At 43.4% G+C, this 27,239-nt stretch overlaps 1 protein-coding gene across 17 annotated transcripts in view; it reads left to right on the top strand.

The window, feature by feature from the left end:
* Positions 1-27,239, top strand: part of PDE11A (phosphodiesterase 11A) — a 299,742-nt gene that overhangs the window by 160,779 nt on the left and 111,724 nt on the right. For all 17 annotated transcript variants that reach the window (XR_008310873.1, XR_008310875.1, XR_008310874.1 and 14 more), the window contains 5 exons: positions 2,520-2,658; positions 9,614-9,689; positions 11,350-11,417; positions 14,843-14,935; positions 18,706-18,756. Coding sequence is in view for 11 of the 17 variants with exons in the window: in XM_053268425.1 (XP_053124400.1) it covers positions 2,520-2,658; positions 9,614-9,689; positions 11,350-11,417; positions 14,843-14,935; positions 18,706-18,756 (427 nt within the window). In the remaining 6 variants the exon portion in view is untranslated. The remainder of the gene's footprint in view (positions 1-2,519; positions 2,659-9,613; positions 9,690-11,349; positions 11,418-14,842; positions 14,936-18,705; positions 18,757-27,239) is intronic.

Raw genomic sequence — 27,239 nt, 5'->3', positions numbered from 1 at the left:
CTTCTTTATGGATGTTTGCCTTTTAAACAGCAAACATATGTGAATTAGCAGGTATTATGCAGCAGACTAAACACCATCCCTTTTACTGTGCCTGACACAGATCCAGCAGTTTTACTGCTGATCCATTTCTCTTTTGTTTCAGTATCTTCTGCTCAGAAACTGATAGTCATGGTATTTTATTCAAATGCTCAGAGAATTCATTTTGTTTCCCTTGTTTTTTATTCAGAGGCGTATCTAGGGAAAATAGCGCCTAGGGCAAGCACTGAAATTGCGCCCCCGTCCAGACATCTGACACCCATCTTTCAGATAACTTTACCATAATATCAGCTCAAAAATACAAGTCAAGCTCGTTAATCTTTTAATATTTCAAAAACTATTTAGCAGTGGATGTAGCCAGACCAAAAAATGCTGGAAAACTACACATTTCATTATGCTGGGGCTCATGAAATACCCAAGACTATGTGGAGGTGTACTTGGAAAACTAAACAGAAGTGCCTGTCTAATTCTCTACTATGCATTGTAGCATCACTATTACGTAAGTTTTAAAAATAAATGGAGAATTTGACTTCTCCCAGATACTCTGAAAATAATTAAAGGATATGCAAAGTAAACTGTGTCACTGCTTGGAATATATTCTAGTATTTCAGAAAGACAGTTAAAAGGAGAGAAAGAGAGCAAGAAACTCCCAGTGGGCCTTAACACTAAGGATTTCACGCTGATTCAAAGACAAACTCACCAATAACAGCCATATTATTAAGACATTACATTTTACTCACTTATCACAAGAAGCAAAGTAAGAGCAAATGAATACAATCCTAGCTCATAAGCTTCAGCTCAGTATTCACAAGCCCTGATTCTCTGTAAATAGTGCCAAACTAAATATGTGTACAGTGACTTATATTATATTAATTTTTTTTTACCTGTAGCCCCTTTGGGGGGCTTCCTAAAGGCTGGGGGGGTCTGCAAAGGTTCCACCTCCCCGTGCTGGCCTCTAGGGCCTCGCAGGGACCATTTGAGCATGTGTCATGGCCATTAAAAAATTTTTTTTTTTAAATGGCCGCTAAAAACAAAATGGCCACCACGTATGCTCAAATGGCCTCTACGAGGCCTGGCCTGGCCTAGGGCCTCACAGAAGCCATTTGAGCATGTACGGTGGCCATTTTGTTTTCAGCAGCTATTTTTAAAAAAAAAATAATTTTAGAAAATGATGCCCCCCTTCAAGTGGTGCCCAGGGCATGTGTTCTGCCTGCCCTGACCTAGATACGCCCCTGTTTTTATTGTATCCAGAAAGGATGTAGCTCAGCCTGCTCTTTGTTGTGCCAGCTGCATGTTGTTATTGATGATGATGAGATGGTGATGATGGTGATGACTAGTGCTTTTACTACTGGTTGACATCCAAACTAGTGTTGTCGTAGTGCAACAAGAGAAATTGCACATACTTATGTTTGAAGAACTGCAGGAAGTTGTGGTGCTTCCTGATGTTATGCAACCGTTAGTGGAAGATGTTTTCTGGGACATATACTAGGTTGCACTACAAGGCTGCACAGCCTGTTGTGCAACTGATCATACAGCAGATTGTGCAAATTTTTGTGCAATGCATTGTCAACATCTTCTACTAGCGCAAGGACTAGTCTGGAACAAACATTCCTTTCTTTGCACTACATCTTTGTGCTAGTTCAACAGTATTATACTAGCACAGCACTAGTCTGGATGTAGGCTAGTATTTGTATTTGGATGTAGGCCTCTCCATTTTCTCTAAAATGCTCAAGGTGGCTAATCCCATAACAAGTTAACAAACGTGCTAGAAGTGATCAACCAACAATACCTAGAACAGTAAACAAAAAAGCAACAGATAAAACAACAGTAAAGCAGCCTATAAAACAATATAAGAGCAGTGTAAAACAAGAAGATAGTTATTTAATAGGTCTAATTGTATGTAATGGTGCTGTCTTAACATGGAATAGCTGTATTGTACCCTTCCTAGTGGTGCTACAATTCTTTCATTTCACTTAAAATCTAGCATATGAGCCAGATATCAGTGTCAATAGGTCTCTGCTGTGTTGTTTCTCTCCTGCATAGGAACTACAATGGAATATATATCATGGAATGGAATATATCATGCTGTGAACCGCCCTGAGCCATTTTGGAAGGGCGGTATATAAATCTAATAAAATAAATAAATATATGTGGGATATAAGTGGGTTTTTAAAAATAAAACTTAACTTTCTGTTTCCAATCTCCTGTATAGTCATGCGAAATTATGCATAATCAGCTGTAACAGTTCTGTTGAGTTCATTCCTCAGTGCATAACCTTTTGATGCACTTTCAACACCTAGAATTCTATTATTTTGTTATAAAAATCAATGTGTGTATTATTCTATACCTAATGCCATTGAGCTGCTCTGAATTTTTATAGGTTGCCCTGATATAAGTCTATGTTTGACATGCTTGCGAAGATGGGCTTTCAAGCAGCAACAGTGACTATACCCTTTTCTTCCTCTGCTCTGCTTTTATGATAGTTTCAAAGACAGTATGGAGAAACCTTCCTCATCTTATTCAGACTGGCTAGTGAATAATAGTATTGCTGAACTCGTAGCTTCCACGGGCCTCCCTGTGAACATCAGTGATGCATATCAGGATCCTCGCTTTGATGTAGAAGTAAGACACCTTCTCCCTATGTTACTGCACATCATGGTATTCTTTTGAAACTCAAAATCAAAGACAATTTGACTATGTTGTGATTTAAGTTATAATCCTGATTATGCTCAGGGTCAGCCAAAGTCCACCCCGTGGCATCTGAGACATGGTGCTGTCCCTCTCCTGGCAGCACGCGGAGCATGTTGCTCACCACTCTTCCCTTCCTGTGGAGCATGGTACTCGCCACTCTACCCCCTGCCCTCATTCTCAACACACAGACCCCGGGGTGCACAGAATGCTCTTCACCTCAGCACCTTGGTGGCATGCACTGCTCCCCCATTACTCAAATAGGAAGAGGAGTGGCAGTTGGCTCACCTCACTGGATTACAGGGCTACTGGCCAGAAGTGGGAAGGGAAAGAGAGAGAGTTTGAGCATGGGGGACAAGAGGGGTGGTGAGTAGCGGGGCAGGGATGTGGTGTTGGGCAGCAGGCAGGTGGGACGTCTTCCACGGAGGCAGGGTGTTGGGGTTGTGCCGCTTGTCACTCGCTGTCCATGGGGATCACCTTAGCACACCTCATCAAAGAACTGGCTCTGTTCATGCTTATGAAGTGCTTCACTGGCTGAAGTCTCCTTTTATCAATGATACTGACAGAATATATGCAGAAGGAGCCACTCTTTCTTTCTTCTGAATGAACTCCCCCCCCCCCTAATTTGCCCTCCCTTTGGTTTAGCCACTGGCACAGTAACCTTTCCATAAAGACTGTTGGGATGCCATGTTACTTGGTTGCCTGTATGGCCCTGTAGAGTCTGGAGAAAGGCATGGCATCCCCCCCTTCCCGTGGGGCTTTCATTCCCTTTGGGGGCAGTTGGGATGAGAAGGGCTCAGGCTGGTCGGATCCCAGTGGGTTTGGGAGGGCAAGGCAGGGAGAGCTGCAGGAAACAGCTCCAGGGAGACAGCTAGGTTGGGTGTGGCAGGAAACAGGAAGCAAGGTCAGAAAGGGGGCGGGGCTGGAAGTTGGCTTTAAGCCCTGTCAGCTCTGCAGTGGGGCATTTAAAGACAAGGCAGCCGATGATGAGGGGCTGCTTCTGAGTTTGGGAGCTGGGAGTTCTCCAGAAGAGGGAACCGGCTGAATGTAGCAAGCCAGAAGAAGGACTCGGGTGACCAGCTAAACTCCTCCCATGGCTGCTGCTGAGGCTGACCTTTTTGGTGCTTACCCAGTCATTCTGGAGTTCATGAAGGGCCAGGAGCCCATCCCGTCCCCTGGGAGTCTGACAATGACTAGAGGCCTGCCTGAAGTGACATAACTGGCAGATTAACCACTCTGAGCCATTTTTGGAAGGGTGGTATGTAAATCAAATAAATAAATAAATAAATAAATAAATGAAATAATAAATTAATTAACTGAAATCCATATGTGAAATTCTGCTCAATGCCCCCACTGCATTTCAGCCTTTGTTGTCTCCTTTGGATTGTCAGTTCAGAACTGGCAATAACAGCAGAAATCACAACTGAGAACATTCCCATGAGAGTCAGATCATCTCTGCTCCCTTGTCTCCTTGACCCAATGCTCCCGAAGCTTCCCTTTCCTGCCCATGTCATTTCACCTGACAGAATACAGCCCCTTCTGTCTCAAGGCCCTCCTGTCCTTTTTTTCTGCTTGGTTTCTTCTTTCTTTTTGAAACCATGTCTTTACGACCCTCAGGTCCCTGCAATGGCCTACTTCACACCACTTCTTTTTAGCCATCCTCTTTCTTGATCAGCCTATCTCTCTTTCTCCTTCTGCAGCATACATCCTTTCTGGAACTGTTTCTTTTCTTCAGAGCTTTTCTCTGATTCACATTACTCTTTTCCTTAAGCCTCATTCCCTTCTGCTCTTTTCCTCAAACCTCATTCTCATTCAGGTTCCATTTTCTCTGCCCATTGGGTTTTCTGCATCCGCCTCTAAGTTCCCTACCTCTTAGCTTACTCCCTACCCTATGTCCTAGTACTCTTTTCCAGCTCTTGGCCTGAACCTGTATGAGATTTTAATCCCTATCAAATTAATACACTTTCCCTTCCCTCTCAGAAGCTGGAATGCAAACTGCTTGACGCCCTGGCCACACCAGATCAGAGGTGTCACCACCACAAACACAATATAGGCTGCTATCATACAACCACAGAATCTGGTTAAAGAATTAACCAGGTTATCTATCCGGTTTGACCAGGATTCCCTGGAAATTCTGGGTTCACATAATCAGCTCCACAGGACTCAGCAATCCTGATTTACTTTAGCCAGGACTGGCGTGATTGTGTGAACACAAACATAATTTAAATCACTGGCCACAAGAGGATATTACAAGGATAAGACGAAACACAAGGTACATTCAGAGATGCTTGAAAGTCAGTGAAAATGTGACCAATGACTCCATGGAGTTAGCTGTACTCACTGTGTATTCTTAGACTACTGGACTTACATTTCTGTGACTTGCTATCGTTTGCAAAGTGGGGCTAATGAAAATCATGTGCTTTTTTAAAAAAAAGGTTCTTTGAAACCAATAAGAGATTATGATTAATATCAAAAAATCTCTTCACATTTATTGACATGTAGCATTCTTCATTTTTGGATTTTGCAGAACATTAAAATACTATAAAATTAATGTTAAGAGAAGTTATATTCTGCTTCAAATGACAATTTAAATAGAAATGTTTTATGCTATATTTCAGGGGGAAATGTATTCAAGGTACTCGGAGCTTGAATAGATTGATGTTGAAAGACATAAAATCTGGAAGAAGGTGTACCATTTTGAAAAAGTATAGGGAATTGAATGGAAAAGAATGTTGTGCCCCAAGATGACCTTAGAGAATACAGGTGGCCCTCATTATTTGTGGGGGTTCCGTTCTCGCCTATAGGCACGAAAACAGAAACCGTGAATAATGAAACCTTGAGTCAATGGGAATTGGGGGGCTAGGTTCCTAGCCAAGAATCGGGGGGCGGGACAAAAAAGCAAGAAGTATTAGAAATAACAGAAGGGCAGTATCTTATTCTCCAGGTCCCCAGCTCTCTAGCATTGCCCACCAAACCCCCTCAAATAGTTGATTATTCACTTTTTTTTTAAGAGCCACAAAATGGCTCTCTGCTGGAAAATGGCAGACGGAAATGACATCAGAAGTCATTTTTGTCTGGCCTCTCAAAACTGCGGATAGGCAAATTCCGCTTATTTTTCTACCCAGAGAAAATGACACTGGGTCTCTAAGACCCAATCACAGATATGCAAAACCATGGATATGGAGTCTGTGGATAATGTGAGCCACCTGTATCTGTCAAGCATATTTGTATTCTTTTCTTCCTCCAAAGACTTCAGAGCAGCTGTCGTGCCTCCAGGGTGCGACTGCGCTCCTGATAGTCCCCCTTTGGGGAGCGCCTCTCTGAAGAAGGTCCAGCCTCAGAGAAATAGCCCAGGTAATCAGCAGGGCCCAGAGCCTGTTAACTTCACAGGCCAACCGGGACCGCCTTTGTTAGACCTGGTTGCCTGTTCCTAGGGCTCCTGCTTCAGAAGTACCCCTAGCATCTCTGGCCCTTCATCACTGGCTGGCCTTTCCATATACAGGTATATCCACAAAGTCTTGCAGGTACTCTCATGAGATCCATAAGTCCCGCTCAGACACTCGTGAGAGGTCGTGGAGTTGCGAGAGTTCATCCTGAGATCACACGAGGTGCTACTCCTGTCTCTCAAGATCTCACCATATGCCGCTGACAGAGTGTCGGCGGACCAAGGGAGCCAGTACGGCTCAGTTGGGGCGGCAGCAGGCACACCACTGTCGATCAGGGGCATGCTAGCAGCCCCCGATGAGGAAAAGTCAGCTTCCTCTGGCCTCTGGAGCCAGATCATCGGGGCCCTGACAGCAGCATACATGACGTTATTCTAACCACTGCTGAATTTTACAAAGTCTTCACTTTGTTGCAAAATCTGACAAGGAATGCCTCCCAAACCATCATATTCATTTTGTTTTTTAAAAGGCGATATATATTTGAAATAACCCCCCAGTACAAGTTTCTGGGGAAACTGCTGGATTTAATTTAGTCAGGTTTTCAGAAAATACAATGAATGCCTGGGGAATATTTCCTTCCAAAAAATATGCAGAAGTAAAGCACGCCATATTCTTGCTGGGTTTGTAGTCGTAGTTTTAATATGCCATGTTGTGATTAATATGTAATGCAGCTAACTCATATTTGTTTCAGACTTACTTAAAAGTCTGTATCAATAAAAAATGCTGCCTTAACTTATGGGCAAAGAATGATGTGAGTCATGAAGAAGAAAAGGCAATAATTCATTTTTGAGCCTTTCGTCATAGATATTTAATCTTTGAAGTCAGGTTTTAGAAAGAATTATTTTCAGAGACAAATCACTTTATTAATGCCATCATCTTTTATTGATGTAAGATAAAGCAAAGAAATGTGCTGTTGTGTTTGCCCTCAGTATTTGTTTTTCTTGATGTCCCTCTTAAACTACTTGTGAATTTCAAATAAAGTTTTGATATTCCACTTTCAGAACTATCTTACTTCAGTGTTTAGTTAATTAGATAATTAATTAATTTTGACAGTTGCTAGTTGCCCTTCCACCAAGTGTCAGGACAACTTACAGCAAAGATAGAATCATGATTAAAACCCCATGCAAATCAGTTTAAAAGAGAAAAGCAGCAATAAAACAAACACTGTTAAAAAAGGAACTAATTAAAAGAGAAACCAGCAAAGTATAAGGTAGAAAGCCTTTTTAAAAAGAAGATAACCTTCACCAAGATCAAAAAAGAAGCTCAGAAAACACAACCTTCTCTTTTTCTCCAGTTATGATTAGATAAATTTGCCATTGGCTTATCTATATATTTAATTCTCTATGATGTACCCATGGCTAATCCCATGCATGGCAGCTCTCGCAAGGGTTTGGAGATCTGCTGGATAGCCACGGGTATGGGCAGGATGGAAGAAAATGGCGGCTGTGGTAGCAGCCGGCCAGAAAACAGCAGCAGTGGTGGCAGGGTGGAGAAGCGTGCGGTGGGAGAAGAAGTGGGCCAGCCTGCCTACCAGCCAGCCTAAAAGTGGCGGGGGGTGTGAGGGAGAAGAAGCAGGCCGACTGGCTGGCCAATAAGTGGTGGCGGTGGGGAAGTGGGCAGGGGGAGAAGAAGTGGGCCGGCTGGCCTGCCAGCCTAAAGGTGGCAGCAGGGGGGGAGGCAGAGAAGAAGCAGGCCAGCTGGCCAAAATGCAGTGAGGGCGGCCAGAAAGCAGAGAGAGGGGAGGAAGAAGAAGGTGGTGGTGGGCGGGCTGGCTGTCTGGAGGTGCAGATGCTCTGTGCCCGGCCCAGCTAGTTCAAACGTATTTTGTGAGCAAACCCAAGCAGTAGTGTACTGGAGGGGTGGGGTATAAATACCTTAAATAAATAAATAAAATAAATATTTTGGATTGCATTTATTAAGTGCATTTTTATACTGCCCTGCCCAGATGGCTCTAGGTGGTTTAAGCTGATATAAAACAAACAAAAAATAATTTTAAAAATTGAAAAACTAAGGTAATTTAACACCTTTAAAAAACCACCAAAGGCAAGACTAAAAAATATGTCTTTAAGGCTCTGTTGAAGGCCATTCAAGATGATACACCTTGAGTTTCTGTAGGGAGCACTTTCCACAGTTCAGGATTGGCTGCAGAGAGAAGGCCTGACCCTGAATGTCGCCAGAATTGGCAGTTATGTCGCATGGGGTGAAACATGTTATGTCTCATGAATTACCATGATAAATACTTACAGTTGATGAACTCTAGGATAAAGGGGCACCATCCTGAGCTTGGTGGAATGAGGTACTATCAGCATTGGATCCATCTCTCTTCCATTGGGGATTAGAGTGAAAGTAGCCTTGGTTCTCTCTGTTCCTTCCACTTCTGGTCCGCAACGTACACTACTGCCCCGGCAGGACCGTTTTTGAGAACAGCGCTGGCAGGGGAAATGTGGTGGAGGGGGTAAGAGCACCCTCCTCAGTCCTTAAAATTACCCCCTGCCCACCTTTGAACTGGCTGAACTGCCGGTATTTCGGACCAGTTCGAAAGGGCCTCTGAACCGGGTCCATGCACATCCCTAGTAGGAGTAGGTCCCAAGACTCCACACGAGCCCCAGTTTCCCACTCCTGTCCTGCTGCAGTTGGTTGTGAGAATGACCTCACAGTGTAGTTCTGCACAGGTTAATTTTGATATCAGTGAAATAATAAGAGTTGTTATAGTGGCTCTTTACCATTATAATTAACTATGCATGCCTTGATACATTACCATTTCCATCTACCTAGACATTATTTTCCTTTTCGAACCTGTACTTTCAAAACCATTTGTCAAAACACTATATTTCCTATTAACCCACCAATAAATCTGACAACCTACATTTCTTCTTCTTTAGTGCTTTCTTGAAATTATGTTGTTTCCCCACCAGTCAAATGTATTTTATATCAGAAATTCAAATGAGTAAACTGTAACCAAAGTCAGTTAATTCAGGCAAGCAGTCATTAAAATATTTGAGCATTTTCCTCAACACCTTCTCCTTACTGAAGGTCCTCAAGCCATTGCTTGAGGGTGGGTCGGCAGGAGGGGGCCTTTCAGCACCAGGATAGGATGGGGAATGGCTGTGGGAGGCGGAATATCTGGAAACAGTGAGGGAAACCACTGATGGAGACACCACTTGTGATTTCAGGATATTCCCCCCTTCTACAATTCCCCTCACCACATCTTATGCCATTGCCAAAGGTCAGCTGATCCTCAGCCATGGCTTTTTAGCAGATTCAGGAACCTTCACTAGGGTCAAGGTGCCTTATACTGCTGCACATTGAGTAAGAAGTACTCTGAATGCATTTCAATTAGTTTGTAGCAATAGGACTGCTGGGACATATTTATTGCTATACTTGTTAGAGAAATGCTAAGTCACACACCTTGCCAGTTACTAAAGGTCTTATTTCTTATATGTTAGGCTGACCAGATTTCTGGCTTCCATATAAGATCTGTTCTCTGTGTGCCTATATGGAATAGCAGTCACCAAATAATTGGTAAGATATCACTTGTTAATGAGTAAAGGATTGCTTTGTTTACACAGGTGTTGTGTTTTTTTAAAAGTCTCTATTTCTTTCATAGCTGAACATAATTATGATAGTAAATTACTGCATGTGAGATGTATTCCTTTTATAGGAGAGTTGGTCTTGTGATAGCAAGCATGACTTGTCCCCTTAGCTAAGCAGGGTCCACCCTGGTTGCATATGAATGGGAGACTAGAAGTGTGAGCACTGTTGAGATATTCCCCTTAGGAGATGGAGCCACTCTGGGAACAGCATCTAGGTTCCGAGTTCCCTCCCTGGCAGCATCTCCAAGATAGGGCTGAGAGAGATTCCTGCCTGCAGCCTTGGAGAAGCCACTGCCAGTCTGTGAAGACAATACTGAACTAGATGGACCAAGGGTCTGACTCAGTATATGGCAGCTTCCTATGTGGTTCTGAAAATTAAACATCAATATTGCCTATAGTGATATAGAATTACATAGTTGGTGTGAACAGAAATTTCAGAGGTGGAATTATGATACTTAACATGACAAGGTTTAAATGTATTATTTGACTAGTTTATGCCTTGTTCATTTTTTAATATTTATTTATTTATTTATTTATTTGCATTTCTATTCTGCTCTTCCTCCAAGGAGCCCAGAACAGTGTACGTGGTTATGTTCCTCCTCACATCAACCCTATTTGTTCCTTTTGTGCTATACCAATAATACTACTAATACTAACACCACTAAGTGATGCATATGGAGTTTTAAAAAGACAAGCCCCTGCCTGAAGACTTCCTGCCTATACAAAATGAGACAAAAAGGACAGAAAGGAAAATTAGATGGCAGCATTTATAAAGAACCACATATACATGTGTTTTGCCTTTTTGGTTGCTTCTTTGCAATGTTAACTCTGGTGCTCTCTTTCACAAAGCTTATTATTAATAATCTGCAAAGTACTAAGAGGATGTTCTGACGAGCAACAAGGACTGGGCTAGGGCAGCAGAACCACCGAGAGCTGTGTGTCTCCCAGCAGTGCCACAGCAGCAAAATACTAGGGAGCCTGCTGGCTAGCTGAGGTTAAGGGCGCGAGCGTGCCCTTAACCTTGGCTAACTACTCGTGTGTCAGTGCCCGCTGTTCCAGCCTGCGCTGACACAGGAATGGGGGATTCCCACAATGCACATTGTGCGGTGCATTGTGGGATCTCCAGGGGCTGGAGGACATGTCCCCGTCCCGCACCTCTGCGCTGGCTGGGGAGGCAGCAGAACATTTGGGCATGCGATCCACGCACCCAGACCCGGCACCAGGATCGTCTGTGGGGAAGGCAAGCTTCTGCAGCTTTACCCACCGCTCGCCAGCAAGCACGCTCACATGATTGTGACGAAGGGCTCTAAAATATGCTGGCTCTGAGTTTATCATCATACAGTTCAGGATTTAATATAGCTCAGTTGTCGACCCAGTTAAGCAAATGTGCCTAGGCATAAACCAGACTGTGTAGACTTACGAACAACTTTGATCAATACATTGGTAACTAATACAGTACCAAATGCCATAAATGAACTTACGAAATGGATTACGTAATCCATTAAGACGTAAGTTTTGGGTGGTATAAAAATATGTTAAATAAATAAATAAATAAATAATAAAATTATGTTTCCTAATTCTTTCTAAAGGGGTAGCTCAAGTGTTGAACAGGCTTGATGGAAAACCTTTTGATGATGCTGATCAGCGACTCTTTGAGGTAAGAAATATTAACTTGTCCAGGACAAATTGCAGCCACAATTCAAGTTAAGCACTTTTAAGTCTCATTGGTTGCCAAAGGTGAGATTTATGCACTTGCTTAAGGCTGCAGTTGTATGCATACTAACCTCAGGTGCCGCATCTGAGGCACTTGGTGAGCAGCTTCTCCCCAACGCTGCACTGCAAAGCATACTGCGCACCCTTTTCATCCCTATCTCCTCACTTGCAGCACACAGAGCACACCGTGAGCCATCCCACCCTCAGGTATCCCCCAACCTGGACGAGGAGGTGGCAGCCAGCACCATAGCTGGTTGTTCTCCTTCTGCTTCCCATCCCACTCTCTGCCATTTGAGGAGAACCCACACTTTCTTCCACTCCATGCTTTTTCAAATGGCATGTAGTAGCACGGGCAAGTGGGAGGAGAACAACCAACAGTGGCAGCAGCAGAGGCACCACTGCTTATGCTACAGGCAAATGGAGAAGCCACCTGCCTGTCAATGACGTGGCCAATGAGGCAGGGGGCTGCTGGCAGTGGGCTGGCAGAATCAGCTAATTTGCTGCCTTTGCCAGTCTTCTACCTGACATTCACCTCACCTAACAGGCCAGCTATGCTTTACCCACTGAACATAGTGGAATTCATAAACATACAAAGGACTGAACTGTGTCTCTCCCCTTGAAATCGATGAGACTTGCTTAACGGGGTAGAGTGGCATTGAGTCTGTGCATTTCTTCATGTGGCTTTCCTTTCACTTTGTATTATAAGCAAACATACTACAGCCCAAACCCATCTGTGTTTTCTCACTGAGCATAATGGGACTTCCTTCCTAGGAAGTGTACTTGAGATTGCAGTCTATATTCATTACCAATTTCATCTTCTTGGATATATCATTAGTGGCTGATGTTTGAGGGACCTGTAGCTATTTTATGCTTGCTTCATCTTTCATGGCACTGATAATGAAAGAGACAGCACAGTGTGTTAACAAAATTAAAACCCAAGACCCAAGTTAAAATAAGATATCCACAGTTCCCAATCTACTTTTGATCTTTAAGATAAAGAACACCTCTCTCATCTTAAATAATTAATCAAAATGATTAAATATAAAAGAATTATATCTTAATATTTTAATTGTAAACCACCCAGAGATGAATGTTTTGGGCAGTTTAGAAATACTTTAAATAAATAAGAAAATAAAATAAATACATATTTCCATCAAATTAACATATACTCTCTCTTTTCATCACCCCAGTCCTGGCCTCTCTCTGTTCTGTCTAGCTAGGCTGGGAGCAGAATCCCCTTGCTTAGCAATGAATTGTTCAGAGAGAAGCAGACTGAACAGTAGCCACCAACAACCACAGTGCCTGTGTCTGAGAAACAGTACTTATGGCATTTACTACAATCACATTTTCAAATTGTGTACTTCATCCTTAAAGATAGAGACTCCAAAAACAGCAGTTCAGGATTCTAAGGAATGTCCCCCTAGTTGATCACTTAGGAATATATCTTGAAGGTATCTCTCGCAGAAGTTTAAAATGTACCTCCCAAACTTATTTGGAAGTAACTATATTGTTGATGATTTCAGTGGAACTTACTTTCAGGTAGCTGCGTGGAGCATTAGTTGCATGGGGGAAGCTGTTAACTGAGTGTTTGCAGTACCAAGTGTTTTAACCTTAAATCTTAATGAACATTTGCATAAATTCTTTGTAATTGGACTTGCACCTCATGTCTAAAGACAGGCATAGCTGCATAGAAATGTGAGGAATCACAGGGAATCCTTTCTGAGGGGATTTGAATTTCTGAAGGGGATGAGGCCATAGCTCAGTGGCAGAGCATCTGCTGTGCATGCAGGAGGACTCATGTTAAATCCCTGGCATCTGAGGTCTGAGAGAGACTCCTGGCTGAAACCTGGGAGAGCCATGGTCAGTCAGTGCAGACAGTACTGAGCTGGGTGGACCAATGGTCTGACTCGGTCTAAGGCCACTTTTTGCATTCCTACAGCTTTGGTTTTAAAGGTGAGTGGGACAGAGCTCATCCAAGGCATTTGAAAAAGGCAGTCCCAATCTCGAATTCCCGGTAGTGGTGGTGGTGGTGGTGGTGGTGGTGGTGGTGCTGCATGAGTCTGCACCAGTGGCACTTTTAGAACTTGTAATAATAATTTTTTAATAAATTAAATTAAATCAGTTGCAAAACCTGACAACCCTGAAATGCTGACCCGATATCCACATCTGCCTTGGTTTCATGGTAGGGCCATCCAGGAATGGGGGGAAGAGTAGCTTAGGATTGTGGCATCGTATTTGAAGAGTAAATGGGTGGAGAAAGTGTGGTGTAGTGGTTAGAGTGCTGGACTAGGACCGGGAAGACCCGAGTTCAAATCCCCATTCAGCCATGATACTAGCTGGGTGACTCTGGGCCAGTCACTTCTCTCTCAGCCTAACTTACTTCACAGGGTTGTTGTGAGGAGAAACTTAAGTATGTAGTACACCGCTCTGGGCTCATTGGAGGAAGAGTGGGATATAAATGTAAAATAATAATGATAATGATGATGATGATGATGATGATTACGTTGTGTGATGTGCTGACAGAGATTTGAGCCACCTAAGAAACAACCTTTAGTTTCTTAGGTGGTATTAAATGCAGTTGAAAAACATATCTAAAAGATTAACCCTTTTTTAACATGCTCTGCAAGGTTGAGGTATTTTGAAGATTAGAATATATACTATAAACAACAAGATTACTTGTTTACCACCTTCCCAGAGTAGTTTTTGACCCTCTGTTAATTCCAAATTACTTGCAGCCTAAAGGCCTTTGTGTAGGTCAATTGACTGGTTGATGAACCTAGTTCAGCCAGGAGCAATTCCATGGGCAAGATGAAAAGTATACATTTCTGCTTGACAACTGAGGCCTGTTCATCTTGCTGGTAATAATTCTGTAGCAATAGCTTGGAAGGCTACTTTTCTGGCACCAGGTCCTTAGCTTTGTTTTTTTAAAAAGTGCAAAGGTGTATGTGCTCCTCCCACAATCCGTCTCTAGTTTTGCTATACTGGATAATAGTTTTGCATGCTGCTTCTGCTTAAGTTGAATGTTTGCCTTGCAATATCATTCCATATAATATTGTAAACCGTCCAGAGATGTGAGTTTTGAGTGGTATACAAATCTGCTAAATATAATGAATGAATGAATGAATGAATTCAAATAATACTGTGCATCAGCTTTTGTGGGTACTGGGAAGTTCTGGACTGCCTCACAATAATGGCACAATTCCACAAATGTTGGTATATTGTGCTGGCATTGTAGCCATTGTGTCTCATGCTAAACATGTATTTACTGGCTCAAGACGAACATAAGAACAGGCTTTTAAAGAAACCCTTGACAAGTAAACTAGTGTGGATCTCTGGATGTGACATTTTCAATTATTTTTATTTTTGTAGGCTTTTGTTATATTTTGTGGTTTGGGCATCAACAACACCATAATGTATGACCAAGTGAAGAAATCCTGGGCAAAGCAATCTGTGGCTCTTGATGTGAGTATCACAGTATTAACTACTATTATTTGCTAAAGAAGTCACCTTCTTTCATATAGCAAGGATTGTGGAGCAGCATTTCCTGAAGGGAACATGGGGCAGTGGCTATGGAAAACATGCAGAGATATTGGCCTCCCCTTCCAACCTCAGAAATAATATGAGGCTGCATTTCCTCTAAAGTTTATTGTTCGACTTATTCTCAACCAAGAGAGTTAGTATTGCCTTGATTCTCATTCCTTATATTTCTTTCAGCCTCAAACATCCTAATGATTAGTTTTGCTTATTAATTCTGCAAGACCTTGAATGCCCCTGTTAATATCCATTAATTTAGATACAAGAACAGCCTTGCTGGATCAGTCCAGCATCTTGTTTCACACAGTGGCCCACCAGAGGCCTCTTGGAAGAGACCTCTGGTGGGCATGCCCTCCCTCCTGCTGTTACTCCCCTGCAACTGGTATTTAGAGGCATCTTGCCTCTGAGGCTGGAGGTGGCCTATAGTCCTCAGACTAGTAGCCATTGATAGACTTGTCCTCCATTAATTTATTTAAACCCCTCTTAAAGTCATTCAGGCTGTTGGCTGTCACCACATCTTGTGGCATGGAATTCCACAAGTTGATTATACGTTGTGTGAAAAAGTACTTCCTTTTGTAAGTCCTAAGTTTCTTGGCAATCAGTTTCATGGGAAGCCCCCTGGTTCTAGTGTTAGGAGAGAGGGACAAAAAATTCTATCAACTTTCTCCACACCATGCATGATTTTATAGGTATCTATCATGTCTCCCCTCAGTCATTTTTTCATTTTTTTTCTAAACTAAAAAGCCCCACTTTTGTAGCCTTGCCTAATAAGGGAGGTGCTCTTGATACCTGATCATCTTGGTTGCCCTCTTCTGCACTTCTTGAGTTCTATAATGTCCTTTCTGAAGTATGGTAACCAGAACTGTATGCAGTACTCCAGGTGTGGCCACACCATAGTTTTGTATCAGGGCATTAGCAGTTTTATTTTCAGCCCCCTTCCCAATGATTTCAAGCATGGAATTGGCCTTTTTCACAGCTGCTGCACACTGAGGCAACACTCAACAAGCTGTCCACCAAGACCTCAAGATCCCTCCCCTGATCAGTCACAAACAGCTCAAACCCCATCAGTGTATAAATGAAGTTGGGAGGGAGGGGTTGCCCCAATGTGCATCACTTTATACTTGCTAACACTGAACCACATTTGCCATTTTGTTGCCCACTCCCCCAGTTTGGAGAGATCCTTTTGGAGCTTCTCGCAATCTCTTTTGGATTTCACTACCCTAAATAGATTGGTGTCATCTCTAAATTTGGCCACTTCGCTTTTACCCCAACTCTTAGATCATTTATGAATAAGTTAAAGAGCACTGGTCACAGTATAGCTCCTAGGAGAACCCCATTTCTTACTTCCCTCCATTTAGAGAACAGTCCATTTATACTTACCCTCTGTTTTCTGTCCTTCAACCAGTTACCAATCTACACATGAACCTGTCCCCTTATCCCATGACTGCTAAATTTTCTCAAGAGTCTTTGATGAGGAACTTTGTTGAAAGCTTTTTGAAAGCTGAGGTATACTAGGTCAACTGGATCACTCTCAAAGAACTCTAATTGTGATTGAATTGTATGGTATGGGAATGATAACAAAGACTGCAATCCTGAACAGCCATAGCACAGGCAGGGGAGATACATTCATACAGCTAGACGTGTTTTGAAAGTTTTTATGTGGTCAGTCAGTGGATTGGACATGCTGCTTTGGATCGCCTGGGTGATCAGCTGCAACAAAAAAGTTCAGATCACCCCCAGCTGTGTGCACAGTTCTTACTCTGCCTCCACTGGGGTCATCTACAATCATGCCCAAGCTATGTTTAAGGCTTATTCCATGTACAGAATAAGGGGATATATATCTTGGCGAGATCTCTCTCTTCAGCTAAGAAAAATTAAATTGATTGGCTTTAAGTTACCACTATCCTGGAAGATATATAAAGATTGATCACATTATTATGTGAAAGTTGACTACAGTGGTGATGGAGAACTATCACCATTTAGCAATAAGACAGGGGCAGGATAATTAAAAACACACTGGCTGACATGCAGCACAGCCTTATGAGGGTGGAGCAAGAGCTCCATCCTTGCAAGGAGCCAGTAAATTAGCTGCACCCAATGTTTGGCTTGCAACCTAGTATGAGTGGTGGGGGGGAGCAATTTCCACTTATCTCCCCTCCCCTCAAAAACCCTTTTCTCTGCCAGGAATATGTCCCTGGGGGCCACACAGCTCCCAGGGACATATTCCTGGCAAAGGAAAGGGCTTTGGCTGAAACGAGAGAGGAACAAAAATCACTTGCGCATCCCCCTCTGCCTGCACTAAGCTGTAAGCCAAGCTTCTTGCACAGCAAGTTTACTGGCTCCTTGTGAGGACAGAGCTCTTGCTCCACCCCTGGAAGGCTGTGTTGCATGCCAGCCACTAAAAATATTGAACAAAACTTGAGATTAATATGACCCAATTCATATTTTTACACACTCCCTAATTTCCTGAGTGATGAAAAGTTCCAGGGGCAGCATAACCTGAGTTTGACTTCCTTTGGATGAGAGAGCACTGGAGTTTTAAGATATCTTTGTAGTATTTGCTTAATTTATTAATATATAAATATCAGCAACAACAAGACAGTCAAAATGGAGTGTCAGAATCAGTTAAAAAAATATATATCGCCAGAATAACTTGCTTGAACTGATCTCTGAGTGCACAGTTCTCTAATCAATTAGTTCAGTTATGCCCTTAATGAAGGACACTATTGCAGTCTTCAATATGTACAATGTACATCTGGGAATAGCACTTGGATGGTAAACTTAGATTTTTATCTTCTAAAGTTCCCTGTTTGATGGATAATACCTGTAGGCTGCACAGGATGGAAAAGTGAATTTATTGACTCTGGCGCACTGTGGAAACTATACCCAAGAAAAGCCAGTTAGTGAGCTAATGTATATTATTCTAAAACCCATAATTATTTTTCTTTAGTTTCTTTTCCAAATGTCACAGAAAAACCTTAGAACAATGGTATTGTCTGCAACATTACATTATTTATTCCATATGATTTCCTATAAAATTGTCTGGGAGGAAAGTGCTGAGGATATTACCTAGGGATGTGCAGAACATTTTGAGGGGGAAACATTTTGTTTCAAAATGGGTCATTTCAAGTGCTTCAAGCTCAAAACAGAACACCCTTTAATAAAGGGCCTGTTTTGAGCTTGGAGCAGAACAACCCTGTTTCAAACTAAATGTTTCATTTCAAGCACCATTTTGGTGCTATGGGGCGATTATATGGGGGTTTGGGGAAAAGATTAACATTTTGTTTAAAACCGTCCATTTGTGGGTTTGGTGGTAGGTAGCACCTATCATGCCCTACCACACAACCCACTTTAATGTCCCTAGGAAGCTACCCATGGAGAACTATGGGGTGTTTTGAGTTTTCCCATTGTTCCCAATGGCCAAAACACTTGTGTTTGTTCCATTGAAACAGCCAGGGTCGACTGCTGTTTCTATGAAATGTTTTGGTCATCTGCGTTTCATTTTGAGCTTCAAACAGAACGCAAAATCAGTTTCATACACATCCCTAGTATTGCCAATGATATGTGATTCGCTATAATTCCAGTAGAATATATGATGCATATTTATTTTAATAGTTCTTTCATAGATGGCTTCAAGGGACTGTATAATTTCAGCTTCTCACCTATGACAATTTTTTCTTCAATTTGCTCTGGGTCAGGTACTGTCTTACCATGCCACATGTTCGAAGGCAGAAGTTGACAAATTTAAGGTAACTATACTGTATTTAAATCTGCAAATGGACTGTAAAGTGAAGCTTTTTTAAAAAGCCAATAAATATAACCAGGATTGTGGGGGATGATTAATTATCCTGTGGCACTAGGGATCTGTTCAAATGGTAATTCTAATGTTCGCTGTGCCAACTTACAGCATATAATAAGGTTCCCACAATAATTTTCTCTGTCATTTTGGTGATTGATCATGTGACTGCTCTTGAAAGTATTCCCTATTCTTTCCATTTAGAGCTCTGCATTACGTTCCCCCTAACTAGATCTTCTCTTATTTCCCTCCTCCATTTGCTGTTAGCCCACTTTGCCCCATTTCTACTTTAGCGACTATTTTCATTCCACCCATTTATTTCGAGCACAGCCACCTTCTTTCTTCTGGTCATTCTTTGTTTAGTCCCTCCTCCAAAACCTGCTTTCCCACAATGGCCCCAATCCACTAACACTGCCACATTAAAGCTCTACCACATTGAACAGAAGTGTTAGCTCAAAACAACTGTGGGAGACTGGAATCAAGTGGGTACTGGAATCTGACTTCATGTGCAATCTCCTTACAAACATGTAATGGATGCTGTCAGAACTGGCCATTCATTTAGCAACTACCTGCATGGCTCTAACCATCCCCTGTATACCTTTGGGTGCTGAATGTATGGGTTTTACCCCATGCATTAACATGTGATACCTGCTGGATTTGATGTAGAAGGACAATATACAGATGGAAGCCTGCTTATGCTGGCAGATCAGCCTAGCTGGATTGGGGCAACCATTTTTCCTTCTCTGCCACAAGCTCATATTTTATATGCCAGCTGTTCTTAATAAATTCTCTACTGCCTCTGTGTTTACCACTCCTTTCTCTACCACATTGTTTTCTTCTTTCACCTTTGTCAGTTCCATGCATTGTTTCTTGAGTTTCATGTAAGCCCTATGGACAGTGACTTTGTGTTCTGTGTTCTGTGTGATGCCTAGTGTTCTGTTGGCTCTATACATATTTATAACTAAAACAATAATGATACAAGATTACAAACTTTTGGAGGATTCTCCTTGTCTTCTAATATTGCTCAGGAACTTGAGCTTTGGAATCCATTTCCCCACTCCCTGTTTACTTTTCCCCTCTTCTTTGAGTGAGCTTCTATGCTTGTTTACTGTGAGTCTACAAGTATTCTAAACCTGGCAGGGGCATAACTACTATTGGGCAAGTGGAGACATTGGTTTCAGGGTCCGCTGCCTTGAGGAGCCCCCCAAAGGCAAGTCACATGATCATCGTCCCGGCTCCCCATCTATCTAGCTCATGATATCTTAGCATCTGTTTAGCTAAGCAGCATAAATACTCTTACCTCTAGTGTTTCTAGTGTGTTCTAGGCATTAAAAGTAGCACAAATATATAGTATTCAATGTATTTCCAGGCAGCATACTTATTTTGAAATATCAGACTTAAATCCTTGTATTAGTTGGTTCTGCTGTTATTTACACCCTGTAACTAGTTGGAATAGTTAGCAGAGACATCGGGCCAGGAGAAGGAGAAGAAAGCAGTGAGGGGCCCATTTAAAAATCTTGTCTCTGGGACCACTCCAACCTTGCAATGCCCCTGAAACCTGGGGATGATTAGTTTGACCAAATTGCCATTTTTTGTGACAAAAGGTTGTCTTTTAAGTATGCTTGGATTGTTCGTATGAATAATGCGCCAAACCAGAACAGAGTCTACACTGATCTCTATCGCTATCACTATCGTGTGCTCTCTCTCTCTCTTTCTCTTTCTCTCTCTCCATGTGTGCTTATGGACACCAAAATAATGGGAACCTTAAACAAATGAAGAATTGAATCCTTGAATTTCTTTACATTGGTTGATCAAGAGGTAGATTTGTATGAGGAAAAAAGTTTAGCTAGAAAAGGTTTATATTGTTAGAGCTAAAGAATCTTAAAAGGCTGTCCACATCAAATGTCTCATTATGAATTGATGGAGTTTTTCACACAGGACTTTTAAAGACCTTTAGCTTGCATCTCCTCCAGAATGAAGGGTGTGTATTCACATATCGGGCAGATGGATCCACTTGGATTCCAGATGGCCCTCGGGGAGTTTCCAGTGTCCAGAGCTGGTGACCCTGTCGAGGCCCTGGTTGATCTCTGGAATGGAGACACAGCCCGGGCTGTTGACATGGTTGCTCCTAGACACCCTCTCCAGCTTGGTGGAGCCCGATCTGCTCCTTGGTTTTCCTCGGAGCTTAGGGTGATGAAGCAACTCGGACGACGGCTGGAACAACGCTGGAGGAAGAGTTGTGACGAATCCGACCGAACACGGGCTAGAGCCCATTTTAGGGACTACTCCGTGGCAGTGGGGGCGGTGAAGAAATGCTTTTTCTTCGCCTATATTGTGTCTGCTCAGTGCAGACAAACAGAGCTGTTTCCTGTGGTAAAAACCTTGCTCCACACATCCCCCCAGACAATGGGGGAGAAGTCATCTACAGCTCTTTGGGATCAGTTTGCCCGTCACTTTGCAGATAAATTCGCTCGCATCCGTGCTGACCTGGACTCCAGAGTTTTGGCAGTTCCGGCAGACGTGCCTCTGGTACCATCTGGTCCTGTTGTATTGGATTCTTTTCAGTTGGTGCGGCCTGAGGATGTGGACAAGATCCTGGGTAGTGTGCGGGCGACTTCGTGCGCTCTTGACCCTTGCCCTTCATGGCTAATAAAAACTGCCAGGGAGGGGACAGGCAGATGGCTGGAGTTGATCATTAATGCTTCATTAAGGGAGGGCAGGATGCCATCGTGCCTCAAGGAGGCGGTGGTAAGACCACTATTAAAAAAGCCCTCCCTTGATCCCTCCAACCTGGATAACTATAGACTTGTGTCTAACCTTCCCTTTTTGGGCAAGGTGATGGAGCATGTGGTGGCATCCCAGCTGCAGAGGGTCTTGGATAATACGGATTAACTGGACCCTTTTCAATCTGGCTTCTGCCCCAGCTATGGGACTGAGACTGCCTTGGTTGCTCTAGTCTAGTGGATGACCTACACTGGGAACTAGACAGGGGGAGTGTGTCCCTGTTGGTTCTGCTGGACCTCTTGGCGGCGTTCGATACCATCGACCATGGTATCCTTCTGGGCTGCCTCTCGAGTATAGGAATCGGAGGCACTGAATTGCAGTGGTTCCGGTCCTTTCTTGGGGGGAGGGTCCAGAAGGTGGTGCTGGGGGACTACTGCTCGGCCCCATGGCCGTTGGCCTGTGGGGTCCCGCAGGGATCGGTCTTGTCCCCCATGCTGTTTAACATCTACATGAAGCCGCTGGGAGAGGTCATCCAGGGACTTGGACTGAGTTGTCAGCAATATGCGGATGACACTCAGTTCTATCTCTCCTTGTCATCTGATCCTAGGGAGGCGGTGGATGTCCTGAATCGGGGGCTGGAGGCCATGATGGGTTGGATGTGGGCTAATAAACTGAAATTGAATCCGGATAAGATGGAGGTACTGTTGGTCAGTAGGAGAGCCAATCAGAATGAGGAGATTTTACCGGTTCTGGATGGGGTTGCACTCCCCTTGAAGGAGCAAGTACGTAGCTTGGGGGTACTACTGGACCCGGCTCTGCTTTTGGAAGCTCAGGTGGAGGCAGTGGCCAGGGTTGCCTTTGCACAGCTTCGGCTAGTGCACCAGCTGCGTCCCTTTCTCGAGATGGCAGATCTGGCCACGGTTACCCATGCCTTAGTCACATCGCGGCTAGATTACCGTAACGCGCTCTATGTGGGGCTGCCCTTGAAGAATCTCCGGAAACTGCAGCTAGTGCAAAACGTGGCAGCTAGGGTTTTATCCGGAGCTGCCTGTTGGGAGCACATCTCCCCCATTCTGAAAGAGTTGCACTGGCTGCCGGTTCGTTTCCGGGTCCAATTCAAGGTGCTGGTTTTGACCTTTAAAGCCCTTAACGGTTTGGGCCGGGGTATTTGAGGGACCGCCTGCTCCCAAGGGTTCCTGCCCCCTTGACGAGGACATCTGAGGGGGCCCTGCTCTGGGTGCCGACAATGAGAGAAGCCCGGCTGTCATGCACTCAGGACAGGGCCTTCTCTGTTGCTGCCCCCAGACTTTGGAATGCTCTCCCAGTGGCCATTCGCTCCTCGGACTCCATCACGGCTTTTAGAAAGCTTGTTTAAACTTGGCTTTTTATCCAGGCTTTTACATAATTGTTTTTACTGCTGCTTCTGTGTGTTTTTACCTGTTGTATTGTTTTTATGCTTGTATTTTATAGATTTTAAATTTGGTTTGTTTTTATATTTTTTAGCTTAATATTTTTATTGTCTTTTTATTATATGTTTTAACTTTTGTAAACCGCCTTGGGGTTGTCTTTTAACGAAAGGCGGTATATAAATGCAACAATAAATAGATAGATAAAATTTGCCCTGAAGTCCCTGTGAACTATAGGAGAGCACTTCACACATAATTCTGGGTTTTCACTCCGCATTGGAGTGCAGCCCGATTTTTATCCAGGTTAAAAAAATCCACTTTTTGTGTTGGTTTTTTGGGGACAACTTCGAGTTCTCAATAAAGCCTCTGAGAAAACTCGCGGTAAAGCCTGTTGTGTGGAGAACTCTCTGGCAGTGTAAAATTATTAGTAGAGGAATAGGATAAAGAAAAGATGGACTAGACTCATGCAAAAGGGAAGGGAGATATAGAAACCAACCAAATAAATAAATAATAAAGGAAGGAAGGAAGGAAGGAAGGAAGGAAGGAACTACCCCATGCTCATACCTCTTACATCAGTTTCTTGGTTAGCCATTGGCAAATCCTCTTCTGCCATCTACAGTCTTTTAAAAAAATGTGAAAGAACTAGCTATGAATTTTCTTTGGGCAATTCCAAACAAAGGGCTCCTTCCTGTGGTTATCCTCTAACCTTCAGTTAGCATTACAGTGATGCAGACTATTGAAGTGATATTTACATATCCATGTAATAGAGGAAGGTGGGACTAACTTTGCAGACAGAGGGCAGGGCTGTATGTTCACAAAGAGTGTCCCATCAGCATAAGCTTTTTGAGCACCCAGGCGGGCACAGAGAGGGAGCAATATTCGCTTTTCTGCCCTTACTACAGAAGACTTTTCTGCTTCCAGAAATCTGTCCGTAAGGGTCATGCAGCCCTTTTTGACCACTGGACTTGCAATATTGTATGGGAAGAGAGGAGAGACTTGTGATGCATCACTCACTAGATGCATCGTAATATCCCAGGCACTTATTATTGCCACTTACTGCACATCAAATGGTCTGTGACAATTGCACTGACTGTGACAATTGCACTAATGTGGGACAGGAATTGATGTTTTCCAAAACTCTGGCTAGAACCTTTATGCTGCAGTATTGTCTGGCTACCCCAGTCACTACTACCCAGTCCTCTTGAGAGGTCAGTTTAGTTTGATGTCTGAACAGATAAAACCATAATTATGGCAATTGTGCTGCTTCTGGTGGCCACTACCCCTAGAGAATGGAGTGCTGAGCCAACAGAAAATCATGGTTTGCCAGTATGCTTGGAAGCTCATGCCATGTTTTGGGTTCTAGACCATTATTAGTGCAGACCATGGTTTGCAGTGATGTCTAAACTGAGCCTGTGGCTGCATTCACATGTAATGCAGAATCCACACACACACACCCAGCCACCAACCTGTCTGCTTCCGACGTAATGGGAAAGATCCAAACAGCAGTCTGCAAGACTGCAGAGAGGAGAGGGAACTATCTGTGCGGGCTTCCTTCTGGCATAAAGGACCACCCTGGCAGCCAATCACAGCTGGAGAGAGGGAGGAGGTTCCTCCCTCAACTCTGGTTACAAAGAATGTAGCCTGCAGTTCAGAATTTGGATGTACCGCAGCTGGCTGCAAATCTCAGGTAGGAGCAGCGAAACTCACTACAACCCAAGGGTTCAAATTGGAGTTTGGGAAAGGAAACGTTGGGTCTCTTTTTCAACAGGGCTGAGATTGCATGCATTCAGACATACATGAAATCCAATCTCTGCTCCATTTAACTCTGGTTAAGTGTGAATTCAGCCAGTGTCTAAAAGGCTCAGTAGCCAGCAAACAGCAGGTATGCAGGACAAGATTGTAAGACAGCATAGACGTAGCAAGGGTGACTGGATCAGAAGTGAACAAATGATATACTCTTTGAATAAATTCTGTCATCAAGAAATCCCCCAAATGCCACCTCTAGTTTCAACTAATGTCCTTTCCAAAGAGAATATGTAAACAGTTCTCTATTAACGTGCAATTTACAAGCTTTTTTTTAAAAAAGGTAACCTAATTGTGCAGTTGCCAATGCTATGTAACAGATCAATATTTAATGGCTGGTATGCATTATTTATAGCTTTGTGAGACATTCCTTTTTGTAGGGCAAACAGCCCTCAGGAGAACACTATAGCTCAAAATAATGAATCACCTGTTTTATGAAATCTTTGATTCAGAACATTGTATTAATAGCATTTCTCTTGAGCTACCTTGACTGACCTTTACCTGAGAATAACCCCAAGAGCAGATATCATTAATAGGGTTTCTAACTGCTATTTTAAAAATCCATTTTATTTAGAGAAAATAATATTAAAACATGTACATGTACAAAGGTATCAATATTGGGTAGCATCCAGACTAGTCTTGCACTAGTATAAATGCTGCTGTGTTGGTGTGTAGTACATAGACGTTGCATGAAGAAACTCACCTCCATTCAGGGGCGTAACTATAATAGAGCAAGGGGAGAGATTTGTCTGGGGGCCCACTGCCTTGGGGGACCCCCCAGAGGCAAGGCACATGACTGACTCCCCCAGCCACGCACCCACCCAGGCTTCCTTCAGTTGTATTCATCCTCCAAAGTTGATGTGAGTGTTAAGACTCGGAGCTACCAGAACAGCATGTCTTTCTCTAGTACCATTAAATGACTTGCATTGTCCACAATTTACAAAACCTTTTTAAAAATAATTTAGGATGAAGTTCTGTTGGGGCACATAAGTGTTTTATATATATATATAACTATGCTTTTTGTTGCCACTATTCATCCTCCTTTAAGATTTCTTTACTTCGTGAGCTGAGCTTCAGTGAGGAGGGCCCCCATCTTAAAATCTTGCCTCTGGGCCCACTCCAACCTTGCTATGCCCCTGCCTCCATTCCAGACTTGTGCAGCACCTGCCTATGGTGGCAGATTGCCTAAGGCTGGCAAATTTTGGCCTAAGTCCGACCCTGACTCCAAAAAGAGGAAATAAGGGTGCATGCAGAGCATAAGCCTCAAGTCAGATCACTTAAAAAAAAATTTTTTTCCAACAGACTCATAGTAACAGTCAGAGTTTGAATTTTGCAGTGTGGTGCCACATGCCGGCAGTGTGATGCTGCCAGCATGTGGCACCACCACAGGAGATCTGGGGGCGGGGAAGCAAGGAGCCTGCAAAGAAGAAACTTAGCCAGGGGTAGAGGCGGCAGAGCGTGCCATCCGATTGGCTTCCGGGCAGTTGTGAGAAAGATGAGAGAGTCAAATTTGTTGTTTCATCTGTTCTCGGAGGTGCACATCTCATCAGTTTTCTTGGAGCATAGTAGCCAAGAGCTGCTATAGGTTTAGAAGGGATCCCCATATATTTTGCCCCTCTCCCTATGACTTTTATTTTTGAGCTGATATTATGGTAAAGTTATCTGAAAGATGGGTGTCAGATGTTTGGACAGGGGGCGCAATTTCAGTGCTTGCCCTAGGCGCTATTTTCCCTAGATACACCTCTGTTCAGAAGGAAGCCCTCCGAGTCCTGGCCGCCCGGGGCTGCAGGCAGCATTGCCTGCTGCTGGCCTATGCTGCACAATCACGGAGGGGAACACCAAGTGACATACAAAACACCACCAGGGGAGCAGCCAGGAGTGAGGCAGGTAGGAGAGAACAAGGAGCCATCCGCTCTCACCAGGAGTAGGAGAGGAGGAGGGGAAAGAGGAGGCCAAGACGAGACGGAGCTGGCACTGCCCAGCCCAATTTCAGTGTATGTTATATTTAAGTTTGACTCAGTGTGTTACATTGATGTATTATGCACACTAAAGACACGACATGATTAATCCACCTCTGTGAACACCCTTGCAAAGCACAATAAGGCCTTCTCCCTTTCTTGCATGGAAAAGAGGATTATGCTATGCATAGCACCTTAGATTCCATCCATTAAAGTTTCAGTTGCCACTCTAAAGCATTTCCAGACTGCAGGTTCACTGTTTCAGCCCATCTAAAGGTGGAGGCAACCCATAACACAATTCCTCCCTTGGCAAGTCCTTTGCTAAGTGAGAAATCACAATTGTGAAGTCCATGGTGATGTGAGGGGCTGAAGCTTAAGGCAGAGCAGCACATGCTTTGCATGCAGGAGGTTACAGGTTCAATCCCTACCAGCTGACATCTCCTGGTAGGACAAGGCATTCTTGCTGGGTGAAACACTGGAGAGCCACTGCCAGCATTGAGGATGCTGAGCTTGACGGTCTGGTTCAGGATATGACAGCTTCCTAT

This window comes from Hemicordylus capensis, chromosome 1, assembly GCF_027244095.1.
Source record: "Hemicordylus capensis ecotype Gifberg chromosome 1, rHemCap1.1.pri, whole genome shotgun sequence".
NCBI classification, from domain to species: domain Eukaryota; kingdom Metazoa; phylum Chordata; class Lepidosauria; order Squamata; family Cordylidae; genus Hemicordylus; species Hemicordylus capensis.
The sequence above is the reverse complement of the archived record's forward strand: the minus strand, read 5'-3'. Positions and strand labels throughout refer to the sequence as shown.